The sequence below is a fragment of the Pangasianodon hypophthalmus genome, chromosome 15, assembly GCF_027358585.1.
Source record: "Pangasianodon hypophthalmus isolate fPanHyp1 chromosome 15, fPanHyp1.pri, whole genome shotgun sequence".
Taxonomy (NCBI): Eukaryota; Metazoa; Chordata; class Actinopteri; order Siluriformes; family Pangasiidae; genus Pangasianodon; species Pangasianodon hypophthalmus.
The window spans coordinates 9,449,665-9,469,527 of record NC_069724.1 but is presented as its reverse complement, the minus strand read 5'-3'; the positions used below and the strand labels follow the sequence as shown (position 1 = coordinate 9,469,527).

The following is a 19,863-nucleotide window of genomic DNA, read 5'->3' as shown; positions in this document are numbered from 1 at the left end:
AACAACGAGCTGGTCTGCAAGTAGCTTATTATGCTGAGCTGGAAGCAACAGCTGACAGGTAACAAGTAAGTTGTCAGCAGCTGACAAGTAAGTCATATCTTACTTGTGTGGATCCATTATTTCCCTGTAACAAAAGAGCCTACATTCAATCTTATTCTACATTCTTCAAGAAAAACAGTTAAATATAGAACCATTAAGCATTATCTGGCTTGTCCCTCTGGGGAACTCATCATTGTTCTATATAAAACCCTGCAACAGAGTGTTTCCTTATAAGAGATGGTTCCAGTTGGGGCTCCTTTAGGGAGCCAAGAACCATCAGGGCCCCTTTAGGGAGCCAAGAACCATTAACTATTTAAATTACCCTTGAACAAGCATTTTTTCCCCTAAGAACATCGTTCTATAGGGAGCGTCCCTTTTAGATAGGGGGTTCTATAGCATAAGAAGGTTAAAAACTCCTTCAGAATCCCTTTCTGTAGGAGTATATGGCTTAATTAAGCAATTTGTTCAATAAACTGTGCCATACTTCTCTCTAGCCAAATTAAACCATTCCATTTCACACAAAAGCAAGAACTTTTTCAAAAAAGTAACATAATTTATTGCTAATCATAAAGTATTCTGACATCTGCAAGGACTGTTCTAATACAGTATTGACATTTTAAGCTGAAAGCCTACAATTCTTAAAATCATAATTATTAATGTGGTAGGGTCTGGAATATTAAAATATTAATAATAAATTCTCCTTCGGTGATGGGTGTCATAGGGCACTAGGAATCACAGCACACAAAATAGCTAATAATTTGAGCTCAAGATGGATTTTGTAAGAATTAAAATGATTAAATTTTTGAAACTCTTGTAGCTGTGCTGATTGTAACAAGGACCACATGAACCACAAGGACACACACACACACACACACACAGAGCGAGGACCACTGAATTCTAAATATCACCTTCAAAAAATATATTACTATAAAAATAAATTATTATTATTATTATTATATGAGTTCATATATCATAGAAGTCATTATTACTTATTACAAAACAATTTAGTATATCAGAAGAAATAAGTGACAAACCAAAGCACACTTAAAGAGGGAAGCATTTTTATTAATAGCAAAGGCTTCATCTTCAAAAACATTTTTTTAAAAGACTTTTTTTTGACTCCCATTTATCTAGTACTCAAATATTCCTTATCAAAATTAAAAGACATCTTTTTTTTTCAAGTTTTTGATAAGGCTCACGGTTATTTTCTGAACTTTAAACAAAACTAAATGAACTTGCATATAAAAATGTCTTTTACATCACAGGAACTTCAGTCAGGGTATAAATCTTTAAATAAAATAGAGGAATCATTTTCCCACTAATTCAAATACAAATGCAAAGAGTAGTAGCAAATGATGTAGTACTCTAATTGAAAGTTTGTAAATGGCAAATCTCATCTACATTCTTTTAATAAAACCTCTGTTTACTGTGCGACAGATGGCACTGCTGACATTTTAAATGTCCTGCTACCCCAATATATTTTTCCTCCAGTAATGAGGATGTTTGTGTCAAGTGTGACTAAAAAAAAAACAATTTGCTTTTTATCTGTGGATGTGTAATGTGATGGTTTCAGTGATGAATTCGGTCCTTGGAAGAGGGGGAAGGAGAAGAGGCACATTTTGGGATGTCATAGATTGTCCTGGAAAAGTATTTTTAAATTAAATGATATGACATAAAACGAGATCCAAATCGCTCTCTTGTTATGAATACAAATTAAGAAGAAGAAGAAGAACAATGATATTTCAACAGTCAAATGCACAATGTCAGTTGTGATATGAAAAGATAAGGTCAACACATGCCTATGTAAGCTGGTTGTTGGAATCTGGATTTGGGGAATTTGTTTCTTCTGTGTGTCCTTCTCCCTCTGCTTCTCTAACAACCTCATCCTCAGGGAAGTTGATATTTTCTCTCGACTGGCTGTTCTGCCTATAAAAAAAAGCATAAGCACACCTTACAAGTATGCTTCATTGGCAGATATGCTTTTCTACACTATGAATGTACTGTAGATAACATACTGTTTCATGTATATGTACATTATTCGAAATGAACGGCTGATATGTTCTAAACAAATACAAACACAGATACAAATAGGAGGTGAACTATTTTTTTTTTTAAAGAAAGCCTGCCAGAAAGGTTCACAGGGCATCTGGTTGAGACTAGAGTTGAGCAGGAGATTTATACTTTCATGTAGGTGTGAGCAAGCAGCCAGATATGAAGCTCACAAGACAAAGACCATGTTCATTGGCAGCGTTCATTCATTTATCCTTAGTAATTGCCTGGTCAAGGTCACAGTGATTTAAATTAGGCTATTTGTATATTTTACCAAAAAAAGAAAAACCTTCAGTTTTAGGCTACGCCCACTTTGTGTATAATTTAAATACAGATAATGACATTGCTTTACACAGATATGTATATTAGTATATTTAATTATAATATAATTGTATTAGGTACACTTACCTGCCAAATATCATGCTATGGAGACCTGTAGAAATATGAGGAAAAATATATACACATTATGAATGATTAATAATTAATATAATGTATATAGCTGTGTCACACTGTGGCACTCACGAGGATGGCTGTTGCGATTCCTCAGCACAAAAATGAAGAGCATGACTGTAGTTAATGTTGCCACAAGCATGCCTCCAATGGTTGCTCCAACAACAGCAGGATAAGCTTTAAAGGGTGGGTTTGCTGGAAGACATAATAGCAGCGTCAACTGTGTACCTTAGTTTTAGTCTTACAAGGGGACACAAACTTTTTCTTTTTCTCCTTTGTCTAAAAGTGGTTCCCAGTGAAAGCTGAGCCATATTTAACTTCCACTCTCCAATGGATTGAGCACTTTGGGAGGGAAAGGGGCATTTTGGGATGAAATGGCTGGCTGGCTGAGTAAGAGTGAAAATAACAGGTACATGCACTCGAAATGTGAACAGAGGAAAAAAAGGGAATGGTGATCACAGTGATAGTAGGTTCTGATGAAATGTGATACATCTGGTACAAGGTTGGTGTATGGAAAACAAGTAAGTCTGAAACATCCCCAATCCATACTGAAGTCATATCTCACCTGGGCTCTTGACCTCTGATGGATGTCCAGTGGTTCTGTAATTGACAGCAGTCACACGGAATGCATATTTCCCACTAGGATCCAGATTGGTGATCTGGTAGCTGCGGGTGCTTGGATCCAAATCTACTACCACTTTCTGCCAAAGAGGAACAGCATCACTCTTGCCTACAGGGAGCGTCTGACGCTCGATGAAGAACCCAGTGAGGTCATCATCTCTCTGGACCAACCACTCCAGGATGACATCTGTCCTCTTCTGGCTGCTGTATGTGATCTTACTGATGGTCACATTTGGAGGCATTGGGTACCCTGAATCAGAAATGCTTTGGAGTAAGTCATTGACAATAATTTTTGTCAGCTGGAAAAATGTCAGTAGTTAAGATCTGGAAAGCACTCAGCGGTGTTTGTGGAAATGATTACACTAAGATAGCAGTATCTCAGAGCCAGCTATACAAGATATGAGCCAGTACTAATCTCAAAAACTGAATGGTATAGGTACATTTTGCTAAAATTGACTCTGATTGTCAGATGTTTAACCAGCCTAGTGTACACTCTCAAAAAAAAAGTTCTTCCTAAAGGAAACTCTCTGACAAGGAATCTGTCTGTCGTATGGTCCCAGAGGGACAATCTAAAACCTTTTAGGTTGCTTAATGGAGCAATTTTTTCTTAGGGTCTATGGAACACACAGATATACAGTAATTAGTTAAAGCCAAGAGTAGGAAATCCGCCACTAATAATTCATCTTCAGTAACCAGTTTATCCTAATCAGTGCATGCAAAATTGTTCTTATTCTGGGAACACTGGGCACGACACCCTAGATGGGATGCAGGTCCATAACAGGACGCAGTGCACTGGTGTTTATGATCTTACTGATAGTAACATTTGGAGGCATTTGGTATTGACTCAGACAGACAGATATTAACATTGCCAATAACACGACCACTTTGGTAAATATGAGATTTATAGGATATTTAATGGTATAACTTCAAACAGTTCACTCACTGCAAGCCAAAAGGTAGTGGGGTAGTGAGGTTTTACTTTTACTTTACTCACTCTTCACCACGAGCGAGACAGGAATCTCTGCTCCTCCAACTGCATTCGTAGCAGAACACCAGTACTGTCCACTGTCCATCATGCTATCTGTCTCCCTGACGGTCAGGTTAAACCAGGCAGCAGCGTTCTGAAGAATGTATTTATTGGGTGTCTCACCAACATTCTGCTTTAAATTATTGTACCAGGTGACTTCTGTGACTGCAGGGTAATTCTTGCTCAGGATGCAGGTCAGCTGGACATCATTGCCCTCATATACTGAAACCACACTGCGCTGAGTCATCAACACTGGTGCCTCTGGAAGACAGATCAATGTAAAGATGACTGCAATGTGCTCTGCTTTCTAAATGTACAGCATAGAAGACGATTTCTGCATTCCATACTGGTGTTTCATTTCTTTTTTTCCAGCTCCTCCTTTTATTACCATTCAGCCTGCTAAGCATATTAAGTTGTGTTCTAAAAGTTTTCTTCTAGGTAAAGTGAATTACACAGCAACCACAACAGACATAAGTGCTGATGATGGATGATGGATGATGGCATGACATATGAAGGCTTTGCCAGTGTGGTTTGTCATAATAGTAATTTGATATCTGGAGACTGTATATGCTAGTTTCACTAAGAGAACATTACAGTATATTCACTGTTTTTTCATTGGTTCTCCATTTCTAGTCATGCCAGAACATATAAAAACCCAGTTTAAGCTGGTGAAGGACTATTTTTTATATATAATTACCTGAGTATAAGTTTAAATCCAGGAGTAGATCTGGAAAACTTTGCCATTGTAGCTTTGATTTAAACTGACCCTTAAGCAAACAATATCTCTACTAAACCAACTCTTACCTAGTTTTAACACACACTGCTTGCTCTCCTTAGCCAGTGGATGTTTGGCATGACATATGAAGGCTTTGCCGCTGTAGTTGGCGCTGGAACGCAACACCAGGATGTTGGAGTTCTCCTCTGATGTTCCCTGCAGGTCTCCTGAACTGGACACCCACGACAGCAGAGCCCGAGGGACACCGCCCTCCCAGGTGCAGGAAAGCATCAGGTACTCGTTATTACGAGTCACATACACAAAACACTGGGGTTCTCCATAAGGCAGCCCTGGGAAACACAACATGTTGTTAAAAGCACACATACAACTCACATACACATATGATACACTGTACTCACATGTCCTGGTGCTGCAGCTCTGGGGAACATTTAGTGCAACATGTGTGCCATAGCAGGTGAATACAGAGTTGTTAGACGTCTCGGACCCTGGCTGAATTCGAGTGATGTTAGCGGGACCCTGTGGATTGTCTCTGTTCACATATGGACTCCAGTTTAGGCTTGGTGGTGGGTATCCACCCACCCAGGAACAAACAAGAGCCAGGTCAGTGTAGTTGTTTACTGGGAATATGGAACATGATGGAGCACCATCTGGTGGATCTGTAGGGAAAATGACCTCTGTGACACAAGATCCTGGACAATTAGCACTAATTTAGCTAAACAGTGGAGGAAATGTGATGCTCCTTAATGTAAGCCTAAGAAGGTCAGATCAGATGTTTGTTCTAGGCAAAGACATCACAAAGATACTAATCCAAAGAGCAAGATAATAGGTGATATCACTCATTCTACAGGGCATTTTAGACATGGTTAAGACATTAAAACAAGTAAATGGTTATATAACATCATTCATATGCAGTGATGACTGGTGATGATATTAGATGGGATGGCTAAAATCTAATAAGTAACAATAGCTTGACAATAAAACTTAATTAGGATTGAGCAATGGATATTATCACAAGGTCTTGTCATTCTAAATTAATAAAAATGATACATACTTAAAGGCAAATAGGCAACTGCATTTGTGATTCAAGTGCTTAATGTCGTTTCCTCTGAATACCAACCATGGAAAACAGAAAAGCTGCAACCCTTTCTTTCATTCAAACAAACAAACAAAAAAAAACCCACAACACATACTATTGTGTCATCTGAACTTTTGCATAATTTGTACTTTGATTGTGCTAATCCCATGCATTTCAGTGCACAGCATAAAAATTAGTGGAGAGACTTCAGCAATATGTGCTATGTATAGTTATCTGCAGTGCCCGATTATGACTGTATGTGTTTGTCACATTAATATGAGGAAAAATAAACACATTCTATGTACATAGATGGTTTCTGTTAGCTAAGTAATGCTGTAATAATGCAGTAAAAAAAAAATACCCTCTCTTTTTAGATATATGGTCAATACAAGGAGTGGAGAGGATTCAGCAACCCCCTGAACCCCCATAAAAAAAATAATTAATGTTGGCTGTGTTCATTTTTGTTGTCAGAATAAAATCCTCACAATGAAAACAAAGCAGAGTTACATTATTCAATGTCAACAAATAGACCAGCTAGCTCAGTAGACATGCATTAAAGTGTGAGGACTCACAGTAAACAGTGAGAGTGATGGTTCTCTTAGAGCGGGTGTTGAGATTAGCATTCTGGGCCAGACAGGCGTAGTAGCCTGCTTGCATACGGAGGATCTTGGCGATGGTAAGCTGTGGTCCAACGTAGACCTGGGAGTTGTTGTAGAACCAGACGTACTGGCTGGGAGGGTTGGAGGAAGCTTGACACACGAGGGAGATGTTTCCATTTTCCAGAGCTGTGTATCCATGATCTGTTACTGAGTAGGCTGTGACGTCTATCTGAGGTAAGTCTGGACCATCTAAACACAAGATACCCATATCACTTAAATGTAGATAAGTTTGGATGCTGTTTTTTTTTTTTTTTTACAGAGTGTTAGATTGTAGAATTTTATCCCCTTTAGATAGAGTTTCAGAAAAGAGATGCAGACAGGCACAAAATTGTAGATGGGTTTTATTGATGTTTCATATAAACAACCTAGATGTTACCTTTTCAGTTTTGTTTCCACCAATCAAGTAAACTCTTCCTTCAACCATCAGTGCCTGGTTGCTCGAGTTCATGTATAGTCTACACAATTTCCCTAGAAACCCATAGCAATGGCATTCCTCTGTCCCTGCAGTGCATGCATTTACCCAAAATAAGTTACATTATAAGAGCCTTCTTCAAGGTATAAGCTCAAGGTCCGAAAATGGCATGATTAAAAAAGTTATATACAACTGTGAATAAGATGAGAAAGCGCAAGGCAAAAAAATGTCTAACCTTATCTAACCTTATCCTCTACCTACTAAATACTGTATTAAGTCATGTTCATCCCTCAAAAACTTTTGCATTCAAGACTCTCAGAGCTAGGCACTTTGATGCATAAGATTTGCTCATCTAATTTGCGAAGCTGCTGTTTTTGCACCTGCTTGCTTTGCCTTATAACCATTACAGTTTGTCTTGTTTTGATAGATGAGACACAGGTAGTAATTAAATTAACTGAATGAATGAATAATTCAAGACTGCAGAACAAGTAGAGCTCAAGAGCAGATTTTTATCAATATGTTCAGTGTCTTACTATGTGTGCCTTCTGTTTCTCAATATGACAACAAATGGGACACAAAAATTAACTTGAAAGGGGAGTGTAATTATTAAAGAGCATAGATTTGTATGTGCTGATAGTTGGGGCCCATCAGGGTTGACAGGAAGCCCAAGAATTATTAAAGGAACAGGATGAAATATACAGTGTCCCCTTACAACAAATGTAGTTACCCCAAATCAGTTTGTTGTTTGACATTGACAAAAAATGAGCTCCAAGAAAATGAGCTCCATTATACGACAAAAATGAGCTAGTCTCTTTTATTCCTCTAGGGGGCAAAATAGAGCAATAAACTCAGGGCCATAACTCAGCTACTGACAAAATGTGCTAATGATCTGATTCTTCATTAGCAAGCTAAACATTTTTTTTCGCTGTAACCATATCTCTTTCCAAAAGACCTAAATTATAGGATTCCAACTTTTTTTTTAATTTGCAAACTGTATAGTTCCCCTCTCCCATTCAGTATTGTAGGCTATTTTGTGTAGATTTGTGACATAATCCAAGCTGTAACACTATAAACTACTGTATAGAAAAAATTAAAGGGGGTGAACACTTATACAAGGCCCTGAATATTTTCACCGTACTGTATATATGTAGGTGATATATGTTCAATCAGTTTGCGCATATAGTATTTGCCTTTAGTATTTGGGGGCAGTCGTGGCCTAATGATTAGAGACTCGGGCTTGTAACCCGAAGGTCAACTTGAAGGTCGTGGGTTCGAGTCTCAGGTCCGGCAGGGATTGTAGGTGGGGGGAGTGAATGACCAGCGCTCTCTTCCACCCTCAATACCACGACTGAGGTGAGACCCTTGAGCAAGGCACCGAACCCCCAACTGCTCCCCGGGCACCGCAGCAAAAAAAAAGGCTGCCCACTGCTCCGCTGTGTGTGTTCACGGTGTGTGTGTTCACTACTGTGTGTGTGCACTTGGATGGGTTAAATGCAGAGCACAAATTCCGAGTATGGGTCACCATACTTGGCCACACTTCACTTCACTTCACTTCACTTTCAGGTAAATGCAGATATATTAACACCTTAAAGAATTGTTGTTGATATGTTATTGGTCAACGAAACTGATTTTTTGGTTCAGTCCACTTGATATCGGGCTAAGTGTGATCTGGCCTGTTACCTAAAACAAATTTGATACCACTGTTCTAGACACCTGGGCGATCATCGACACCAAAAGGAAAATCCATCCAATGGGAATTTGTCTGATATACCAGATGCTTGAACTTGGCTCATTACCATGTGAAAGCTTACATGGACATGGAATCTACTGTGGGAAGCAAGGCTTGTTAAAGGTATGACAGATGTCACTCACATAAGACATTTAACCAGATCCGGTCACTACGTTGCTGATTGACCTCATTCCTGGCCAGGCACCTGAACCAGCCAGTGTGGTTACGGGAGACCCGGGTAACACTGACCACACTGCTGTTTTCCCTGGCCAGTGTTGTGATCAGCCCAGTCTGGCTCTCCTGCTCCCATGTGTAGTTAATAGGTTCTGTGCCCTTTTCCACAATACAGCGCATCAACACTGATGTGCCTTCCACTGGCGAAGAGTCACTCAGCAGAATGGTGGGTTTGGAAACTGGCACTGCAAGACACAAAAATCCAGATTAAAATGTATTTCTGTAACCTGGACCATTCATAGGTCTTTATTCTTGTTAACTTAAATATGCTTTTCTTGTTTTTTTTAGTCATTCGAATAGGTTTATACTAACTTCATTAATGAGTGTGTCAACGTTTTTTGTGTTTTATCATAAATACTTTAACCTTTTAGTCATTTATATGTACTCTGAGATTCATTCATATTCAGTAACAACTTTTTTATTCTGCTTAGGATCATAGTAGATCAAGAGCCTATCCTGGAAACACTAGGCTCACTAGGCTCAAGACATGCTTTACTCCCTGGATGGGTCACCAGTCCAACAACTTCACATATTTACACCCAGGGGCAATTTAGAGTAGCCAGTTCATCTACCAGCATATTGTTGGCAGATAGGAGAAACTCAACTATATAAACTTCATGCAAAATTCATTGTCAAACTGGATTACCTCCCTAGCTGTAATATTTTCTATACCTTTAGGGAATTCAGTGTATAATTAAATGTATAACTTTTTTCCCACCTCCCCAAAACATGCCAGTAGGTGGATTGGCTAACATAAGTTGCCCCAAGGTGTGAATGAGAGTGTAAATGTGTGTGTGTGTGTGTGTGTGTGTGCGCATGTGTAAGGTGCCCTGCAAAGGACTGGATGGATGAATGAATGAATGAGTGAATATTGTCTGAGCTTTGTCAAAGTCATTAAAACCCATGTCTCTGTAAATATACATTAAATTGTGATTTAAATATACATTACATTGTGATTTAATTTAACATTAAATCACTCACTTATCACCAGCAGCATGATTGGGATCTCTGCTGCTCCAACAGCATTAGTAGCAGAACACCAGTACTGTCCACTGTCCACCATGCCATCTGTCTGTCGCACGGTCAAGGACCATCCAGCAGCTTGCTGGATGATATATTTCCTGGCATTGTCCTCCACCTTTTGCTTCATTTTGTTGTACCAGGTGATCTCTGTGACCACGGGGTAGTTTTTACTCAGAATGCAAGTGAGTAGAGCATCAGTGCCTTCAAAGACTGAAACCACACTGCGCTGAGTCATCAAGGCTGGTGCCTCTGGAAGAGAGAAGCATATGGAATATCTCTAGTTGCATGATGAAAAATCTGAAAAACAATACAGTAGAAACCTCAGCATGGATTTGATGATATGGTATCTTACATCAAAAATAGATAAAATCAGTCAAATGCTGACTCTCGAAAAATTCAAGGCTTATAGAATAGATGTCGTCTATTCTATAATTCTATAATTCGTCTATGAACGTCTATTACAGTATACTGTATTCTTCTTTTCACTGTGTAAGGGATAAGACACCCAGAACATGCTGTTGTAGGAAAATAATAATTTACATTTACAGCATATAGCAGATGCTCTTGTCCAGAATGACTTACAGAAATGCAATGACTTGGTGACGTAATGCAGCCTAATGCAAAGCAGAATATCCTGATGTTTTATTTATTTATGTATGTATGTATGTATGTATGTGTGTATGTACGTTAATAACAGCATATCCCAAAGTGTTTTATTCCTTTCATTCCTCAGCAATTTGCCAATGCTAACAATTTTGTCATTTTTAAAGAACAACACGTCATACCTTTTATCTACTTATAGTTACATTACATGTTGTGGAACATCTGTGAAATAAGTTAGTTCATATTATCACTTATATGCAGCTATTAACAGTTGTTCTGTCATCAGCATCTCTTTACGTTAAAATACAAAAAGTGTAGCTTGCTGTGTTCCTGAGAAACCAGAAAGTGCAAGTCTGAATGTCCTGAAGACTTTCTGACTGTTACTTAGTGCTGACACTGGAGACCATAAATATTAAACAAATTATAATATATTAGAATGTGGGCATTTTTATAAACCTGGAATTTGCCTTGCAGCTGAAACTACTGTCAGAGCTCCTTATTGAAAAATAATCAACACCCTCTGACCAATCAGATTCAAGAATTCAACAGTGCTGAGGTATAATGTAATGATAACAAATTTATGCTTATTTTGAGCAGTGAGATAAACAGGTCTTACCCAGTTTTAAACTGCATTGCTTGCTCTCTTTAGCCAGTGGATGTTTGGCATGACAAACAAATGTTGTGCCACTGTAGTTAGCACTGGAACGCAGGACCAGGGTGCTGGTGTCTAACTCAGATATGCCCTGCATGTCCCCTGAACTGGAGGCCCACCACAGCAGAGCCCGAGGGAAACCACCATCCCAGGAGCAGGAAAGTATCAGGTACTCATTATTACGACTGGAATTTGCAGAACACCTGGGTTCTCCATAGGGCAGCCCTAAGAACCACAGGATATTTGTATGAAAAACAGGTGGGATTTTGAAGATTTATCAGATTATGTAACGTTTTAGTTTATAGAGGTCAAAAGTCAAGCCAATATTTGACTCACTTATGTCAAAACATTTGAATAAATTCACAGCTCATATAACCTCATAGACCCACACTTACATGTCCTGGTGCTGCAGCTTTGGGTGCTGTTTAGTGCAACATGTGAGCCATAGCAAGTGAATACTGAATTGTTTGCCATATCAGACCCTGGCTGAATCCGAGTGATATTAGTGATAACCTCTCTGTTGTCTCCATTCACATTTGGACTCCAGTTCAAGGTAGCTGGAGGGTAACCTCCATCCCAGGAACAGAAGAGAGCCAGATCAGAGTAGTTATTGGCTGGAAACATGGTACACGATGGAAAGCCATCTGGTGGATCTGAATGAACAAAATATGGGAAACATACAACATGGCTAAGCTTGCAAAAAAATGCACAGTCAAGTATCACAAAACACCAGGTTATGAAGAAACAGACAGTGTACCCTGAGTGATATTTGCTTCCTGGGCAACTCTAACAGATAATGTATTCCAGTGTAGCAGTTCAAGAACTGAAAGCATAGGCAGTAATAAATAAGTGGTGTGTAGTAGCACTCACAATAAACAGTCAGTGTGATAGTTTTCTTGGCGTGAGTGTTCAGGTAAGTGTTCTGGGCCAGACAGGTGTAGTTCCCTGAGTGCATTCTGTTGATCTTGGTGATGGTGAGCTGTGGTCCAATGTAGACCTGGGAGTTGTTGTAGAACCAGACATATTGACTGGGGGGGTTAGAGGAAGCTTGACATGTAAGGGAGATATTCCCTTTCTCATGGACTGAGAATCCCATCTCTGTGACAGAGTAGCCAGTGGCCTGTATCTGAGGCAAGTCAGGACCATCTAAGTGGAATAGACCAGTATTCAAATGTATAAATTATCATCAATATTTGAAATGACTTGCATTAAATAATGGGTTGATTAGGACTGTTATGTGGAGAATACAGGCTCTGTGACAGTTCTCACTCACATATGACATCCAACCAGATCCGGTCACTGCGCTGCTGATTGGCCTCATTCCTGGCCAGGCACCTAAACCATCCGGTGTGGTTACGGGTCACCCAAGTGATGTTAATTAGACTGCTGTTGCTCTCAGCCAATGTGGTGACCAGGCCACTGCGGGTCTCCTGTTCCCAGAAGTAGTAAATAGGATCTGTACCATTCTCCAGACCACAGCGTATCCATACTGATGCACCTTCCAGAGGTGATGAGTCACTTAGTATGATGTACGGTTTAGAAACTGGAACTGACACTGTAAAATAGTAAATGCTGCTGATGTAGTAACTGATAATCAATCATTTTTCATCAGGTTTTAAGTTCCATATCAGTTCTCACCTGGGCTCCTCATCTCTGCAGGATTTCCAACGGTTCGGTAATTGACAGCTGTTACACGGAATGCATATTTGCTGGTTGGATCCAGATTGGTGATCTGGTAGCTGCGGATGCTGGGCTCCAGATTTTCTGCCACTTTTTGCCAGAGAGGGGCAATATCACTCCTCCCTACAGGGACAGGGAGCCTCTGATACTCGATGAAGAACCCAGTGAAGTTAGCATCCATCTGAGTTTGCCATTCCATATTAACATCTGTTCTCTGACGCCCACTGTATATAAGCTTACTGATTGTTATATTTGGAGGCAGTGGGTGTCCTGAATAAGAGTGAGATAGCATTCAGTCACTGACTTGTTTAATAGTTGAAATGCAAACAGATATTGACACAACAGATCAAGAACACACGCAAATTACAGAAAACTTCAAGATGCTACACAAGATTCATGCCACTATAGACATGCAGGACTATGGCAATCAGCACAAGGTCATTGGACCCTGATGGAAAACTGAAAGTATGACAAATCAGCCCATGATTACACAACCCAATTCAATTTTACAATCCACTCACTCATCACCAGAAGCAAAATGGGAATCTCTGCTACTCCAACAGCATTAGCAGCTGAACACCAGTACTGTCCACTGTCCACCTTGCTGTCTGTCTCCCTCACTGTCAAGTTCAACCAGACACCATCTTGCTGCAGGACATACTTCCTGGGTGTCTCACCAATATTCTGCTTTGAGTTGTTATACCAGGTGATCTCTGTGACTGGTGGGTAGTTTTTGCTCAGATTACAGGTGAGCTGAACATCATTGCCCTCATACACTGAAACCACACTGTGCTGAGTCATCAACACTGGCGTCTCTAAATGAAAGAGATATATTTAAAAACAGCTCAGGCCTAAACCACAATGTCAGTTAAATATTCATTGTAAGAAGGTCTTACCCAATTTGATCACACACTGCTTGCTTTCTTTAATCAGTGGATGTTTGGCATGACACACAAAGGTTTTGCCATTGTAGGTAGCACTTGAATTCAGGACCAAGATGTTGGTGGCTTCCTTAGATGTACCCTGCAACTCTCCAGAACTGGAAGCCCACCATGCCAGAGCCTGAGGGAATCCACCCTCCCATGAACAGGACAACATCAGGTACTCATTACTGTGGCTAGAATTTGCAGAACACTGGGGTTCTCCATATGGCGACCCTAAGAAACATTAAACATAGTATGAAAGTTTTCAATCATCCATATGATTTGATGACCTGTATGTTGGAGGTGATTAAGCTAGTTTTACACAGAAATGCTTCTGTATTTTTTTTAAGGTTTTCAGTCAAACGGTAAGCTGATGACCAGTATGTTGGGGGCTCTTTCAACCTCTATCTCGACAGATAGTAATCAAGCTAGTTACAGAAAATTAGTTACAGTTATTTTATATTTACATTTACAGAACATCATTTAGCAGACACCCTTATCCAGAGCAACCAAGTGCTTTGTTGTCTCACAAACACATCCTCATACTAGTTTAGTAGGTCAGGGGCTAAGAATACCATTGAGCCAAAACTCTATTAGGGGGAATTTACAGTATATAATGAAAAGACATGTCAAGGGATTTTTAAAATAAAGTAAATAAGTGTTAATTCATGTGCTTGGTGAAGAGGTAAGTATTTGGTCTTTATATGAAGACAGCCAGTGATCCAGCTGTTCGGACAGCCAGAGGAAGTTCATTCCATCACCTGGGTGCTAGTACAGAGAAGACTCTTGATGCATATTTTTCTTGAGGGAGGGATAATTTTTGTTTGTAGCCCTTTTCTATTTGTGGTTCTATGATCACACAATTCAGAAATCTAGACTCTTTTTTATAAGTAAAGGAAATAAATATAAGCCAATGTACCCCATACTCACATGTCCTGGTGTTGCAGGTCTGAGTGAAGTTTAGTGCAACATGTGAGCCATAACAGGTGTATACGGAGTTATTACCAGTCTCCAGACCTGGCTGAATCTGAGTGACATTAGTGACACCCTGTCCATTCTCACCATTCACATATGGACTCCATTTGAGAGTAGCTGGAGGAAAACCTCCCTTCCATGAGCAGAAGAGGGCCAGGTCAGTGTAGTTATTCACTGGGAAGATGGAACAAGTTGGCATTCCATCTGGAGGGTCTGTGAGAAGACAACAACTGCTTAAGAGGGGTGTGAACATGCAAATATGATCTGTATCTGAATATATCTGTATAGATACAGATGACTCCAGTTTAGTTATAAAGATATAGGCCATACTGTAAGACATATCATGCACTAAAACATATTTATGGTACAACATTTCACTTTACTTTATAACCTATAATCATAGAATTTATGACATTACATTCCACCCATCTATAAACTAACAAGTTAAATCTGATCTGTCTTCACCTTCTCTCAAATTCTTGTGGCACAATCATAGCCCTTCTAGACTTCACAGTCTTTTTTTAAAAAAAAATGGTTTCAGAAGAGTTCTTTGGATATTTAAATGTTTTTAGTTTCTTAAGAAGGCTCTACTTGGATCTCTCTCTGATTTCCCCAGAGGGTCAGACCAAAGAATGCTTGAGGGTTCTAAATTTAATCCTTTTTCTAACAGTGTACCTTTGCGATTGTTTGTTTAGGCATAGGTCAGAAAGGAAGCAACTCCATGTTACTGGATAATGGCATGTAATGATGAAAACACAAAAGCCTCACTAGAATGAAAATGAAATGTAGTAGAACTCACAGTAGACGGTGAGAGTGATGGTTTTTTGAGAACGGGTTTTAAGGTAGGTGTTCTGGGCCAAGCAGGCATAGTAGCCTGTGTTTACACGTAGGATGTTGGTGATGGTAAGCTGTCGTCCAGAGTAAATCTCTGAGTTGTTGTAGAGCCAGATGTACTGGCTAGGAGGGTTGGAGGAGGCTTGACACACAAGGGAGATGTTTCTTTTTTCCAGGACTGAATATCCTTGTGATGTTACTGAATATGTTGTGCCATCGATCTGAGGAGGATCAGGTCCAACTAAATGCATAAAAGTAGTGGTTAAAAAAATAAATGTTGAATATTTCTTAAAAAAGCAGCAGATCAGTGGTCACTCACTCATGTTCTTCCTGTATATCTTCTTTACCCCAAAATTAGCTAAATCTAATATGTCCTATACAAATGACTTTTTGTATCAGATGACAAGAATAAAGAAACTGAAATGAGATAACTCAAAACCCCTTGTGAAGATTGTATCTCTTTAAGGCATCTGAAATGTTTAATGACAGTTTTGACTCACATAAGACATCTAACCAGATCCAGTCACTGCGCTCCTCATTGACCTCATTCCTGGCCAGGCACCTGAACCAGCCTGTGTGGTTGCGGGTCACCAAAGTCACATTAATCAGACTGCTGTTGCTCTCAGCCAATATGCGGACCTGCCCACTGTGGTTCTCCTGTTCCCAGATATAGTGTATGGGTTCTGTGCCATTCTCCAGATTGCAGTGCATCCAGAAGGACAAACCCTCAACCGCTGAGGAGTCACTTCGAAAAATGTATGGTTTGGAGACTGCCACTGTAGGTGAAGCCATGGAAAAGTCATTGGAGGAAACAACAATGAGTAGTTTTGAAGTTGAACTGGATTATTTAGTGCAACATTTAAATGGTTTTAAACCTTTAATAATGAGTAGTAGTAGTAGTGGTAGTAATAAATAGTACTATAGAAACCTTAACTTTCAAGTTTCCATTTTACCTTTTCCATTCCTCCAGCCTGAAAATCTAAGGCATTGGGTGAAGTGTGGTAAATTGGGCCATCAGCTAAAATGGGCCAGATAAATTTGGAGTGTCCTATCTCTTTGAATTTCCACAGCCACATCAGTATTTGTGTAGCAAATTATTTGATTGGGCTGAGGTTGCTAATGTAGTAATGGCATTGCCTTTTTCGGAGACTGATGAAGAAAACTATATGCCAAAAAATCACCCAATTTAATTGATTTCACCTTACGTAGTCTCAAAAGATTGGGTAGGTTGGTCGATTGGAGGAAGGAGAAGGCTTTTCAATATTTAATTGCAATTGTTTTAATTATTTACTGCAGTTTCCCCCTAGGATTGATAGATTTGCATGCTATCTATTCTGTAAGCTTCATGCTAACAAAACTTGACAATAAAGATGTCCAATATACTATCTTTTGTTTTTCATACTATCTACGTTTTTTCATACGTTCACACAAAAAGATAATCTGCTGTTGGTTAAAGTATAACGTTACTAACCTAGAACACGCAGATACACGTAGTAGTAGTAAAGCTTGGCTCCTTCAGAAGTGTCATACAGAGCTTGGCAGGTGTATAAGCCCTCCGCTGCTAAAGGAAGCTTCTCTATGTACAGAGAAGCGCTGTTACTGATGTTCAGGTCACCCAAGTTCTGGGCCAGTTGCTGTAGCTTTGGACCTTTTCCAAAGTTATACACCACGGCTCGAATCATCTCAGTTCCTGGTTTGGTGAAGCTCCAGATGTAGACATCAGGGAGGGTAGGGCCACATTTCAGGATTACTTCATGTTCCACCACTCCACTGATTCTGTCTTCCTTGTACACCACTTGCCCAGGGTCTGTGATCTCCAAGCCTGAGGACAAACATGGATTTATGAGGAAACACACACAAAAACATACAACAGTGGTGTCCAAAATACCCAAAGGCCGGTCACCAAAACATACATACATACATACATGCTGTCAGTATAAATATGTCCATAAATATGTCTACCATAGTATATTGGAGTGCAGACTTTGAGCTTCAGTTTGAGGGGGGTGATCACATCCATACTGGGTGAACAGTGTAGGAATTACAGCACTTTTTATATTTGGTTTCCCATTTTTAAGAGACAAAAAGTAATTGGACAAACTAACATAAATTAAATTGTCATTTTTAATACATGGTTGCAAATCCACTTTAGTTAAGGGCTTTTTCGAAAATTCATGAAAGGTTTTCCATGCTTAATGGATCGCCACTTATTAGCTCTAGTTCTGCACTGCGTTTGTGCTGATAAAAAGTTGCTTCCAACTGCTTCAGATTCTCTTCCCTCTAATCCTCTGATTTTTTTTTCTTTGCAATGCCCATGATTTGTTTTATAATGTCTCATGATATTACATTCCTTAATTATCACAACAGTCTCTTGACATATGAGGTATATGTATTTGCTATACACAATAGACAAGACACTAGACAATACACAATAGACTACTCACTACATTTTCAAACATCTCTGCATTTCTCTGTAATCATATATTTCTAGTCATAAGGTGATATATTAGCATTAGACAGCCTCTGGTCTAAATTTCTAACAAATCCAAACTTGAGATCTAATTAGGTCTAATGAGATCTAATGAAAAGAAGAAGAAGAAGAATCTATAATCTGTAATCTATCTGCTACTATGCAGACTTGTGTTTGTATTGTGACAGCTAGCTATTAGCATTCAACTAGTTTGTATCATCAGTTATTATGATGCTAGCTCACACTTAAGACATTAGACATAAAGCTGTTAGTTAGCCTTAGCTAATATTTTTACACATTCCTTGGTTCCTTGGTAAAAGGGGCATTAATTTACCTTCGGTGACTAAAATAAATGTATGATATAAGACAGCTGTCTTTTTCTTTTATGAGTCTTTCTTGTACTTTCAGTAAATTAGAGTTACACTTAAGTGAAGAAATTGAAGACATATTATTATTATTATTATTATTATTATTATTATTATTATTATTATTATTTTTACCAGATAATTTCCTTAAATGAATAATTGCACTTTTACTAGAGTAAACTTCATCACCTCTGTTCTATATTACACAAAGTTGTCTGAATTAGTATTTTGACATGTATATCAATTACATCCCACAGTAGGATGTCTAAATTAGCACTGGTTATCACCATTATTAAGAACAACTGACGATCGAATATCAAATGATTGACTCTGGGTGTTAAATGACAGGAATTCGAGTCGAGACACTACAAGATGGCGCATGTAAGCAGATGAATTCTATCTTATTCTTTATTCTATAATATTTGCATATTTTAAATTTTTTATTTGAGACATTAGTTGTGACTGCTGGAAAAAAGAAAGCAAGGTCGACACTTGCAGTAAACCAGACCTCTTTGTGGCCTCTTACCTTGCAGAAGAGGAAGTATAAAAATAGGTAGAGAGAAATGAGACAGTCTCTGTATCATGGTGACATGACGCTTATATCTTCAGTGCCGGAAATCCAACTTGGAAACCAAAATAATTTCTAAACAGTGCATCCGTCAGTCTAGACAGTCTGGGCGAAGCTGAGTATGAGCCAATCTAGACTTCATGAGCTGATATAGTGTAAATTATTTACTAATCCTCATTTCTGGCTACAGGAATACAGCCAGGGTTTAGGATGACATGAGGATGCCTTATGCATTATTGAAGACAGAGGCGTGGATGGTCATGCAAACATTCCTTCATATGCAGCAAGCACACACTGGCCCTACACACACCTGTCCTAAATTGTACTTTTCCTTTTACACCACATGCACTTCTTTTTCGGTAAAAGATATAAAATAAATGTACTGACTGTTGATGGTATCACCCCAGTGACAAGGAATCTTTATTCTCAACAAGCTTTCATTCCATCATTCCAAATAAAATGTATTCTTTTTTAATCTATTTTATACTTTAATGGATAATATGCGTACACCTACTTTATGTGTGGGAAGATGCTTCGTGTGCCATATAGGGAAAAGAGAACAATTAGAGAAAGTCTTGCTTTGTCCTGTATAATTTTAACACTAGAAAACATATACCAAGTTAAAACTTTAAATGAATGTTACTAATATTCAGCCAAGAACCTGTTTCCTCTGGGCATTTATCTATTTCTATACATTACTCATATTTGTGTAGTACTTTAAACTTTGCTTATGTAGCAT

General features: G+C 38.9%; 1 protein-coding gene across 1 annotated transcript; it reads right to left on the bottom strand.

Moving 5' to 3' along the window:
* Window positions 1–1,433: 1,433 nt before the first annotated feature.
* On the bottom strand, window positions 1,434–19,210 carry LOC113541439 (titin). Its single transcript, XM_053240237.1, has 21 exons — window positions 19,083–19,210; window positions 17,193–17,543; window positions 16,222–16,497; window positions 15,687–15,962; window positions 14,843–15,100; window positions 13,886–14,146; window positions 13,511–13,804; window positions 12,948–13,259; window positions 12,583–12,864; window positions 12,180–12,455; window positions 11,705–11,962; window positions 11,274–11,534; window positions 10,013–10,303; window positions 8,941–9,216; window positions 6,570–6,845; window positions 4,991–5,578; window positions 4,154–4,447; window positions 3,104–3,409; window positions 2,611–2,733; window positions 2,497–2,521; window positions 1,434–1,965 (listed from the first exon to the last, which is right to left on the bottom strand). The coding sequence occupies exons 1-21, from the start codon at window positions 19,138–19,140 to the stop codon at window positions 1,839–1,841; spliced, it is 5,469 nt and encodes a 1,822-aa protein (XP_053096212.1). The 5' UTR covers window positions 19,141–19,210; the 3' UTR covers window positions 1,434–1,838.
* Between the last annotated feature and the right edge of the window lie 653 nt (window positions 19,211–19,863).

Bases quoted from the DNA above. Each gene is read 5' to 3' on its own strand.
- LOC113541439 (XM_053240237.1), bottom strand. From the start codon at position 19,140: ATGATACAGAGACTGTCTCATTTCTCTCTACCTATTTTTATACTTCCT. The intron at 15,101-15,686 runs GTGAGTTCTACT...GTCTTCTCACAG, and splicing joins CATCACTCTCACCGTCTACT to ACCCTCCAGATGGAATGCCA. The intron at 9,217-10,012 runs GTGAGTGATTTA...TGTGTCTTGCAG, and splicing joins AATCATGCTGCTGGTGATAA to TGCCAGTTTCCAAACCCACC.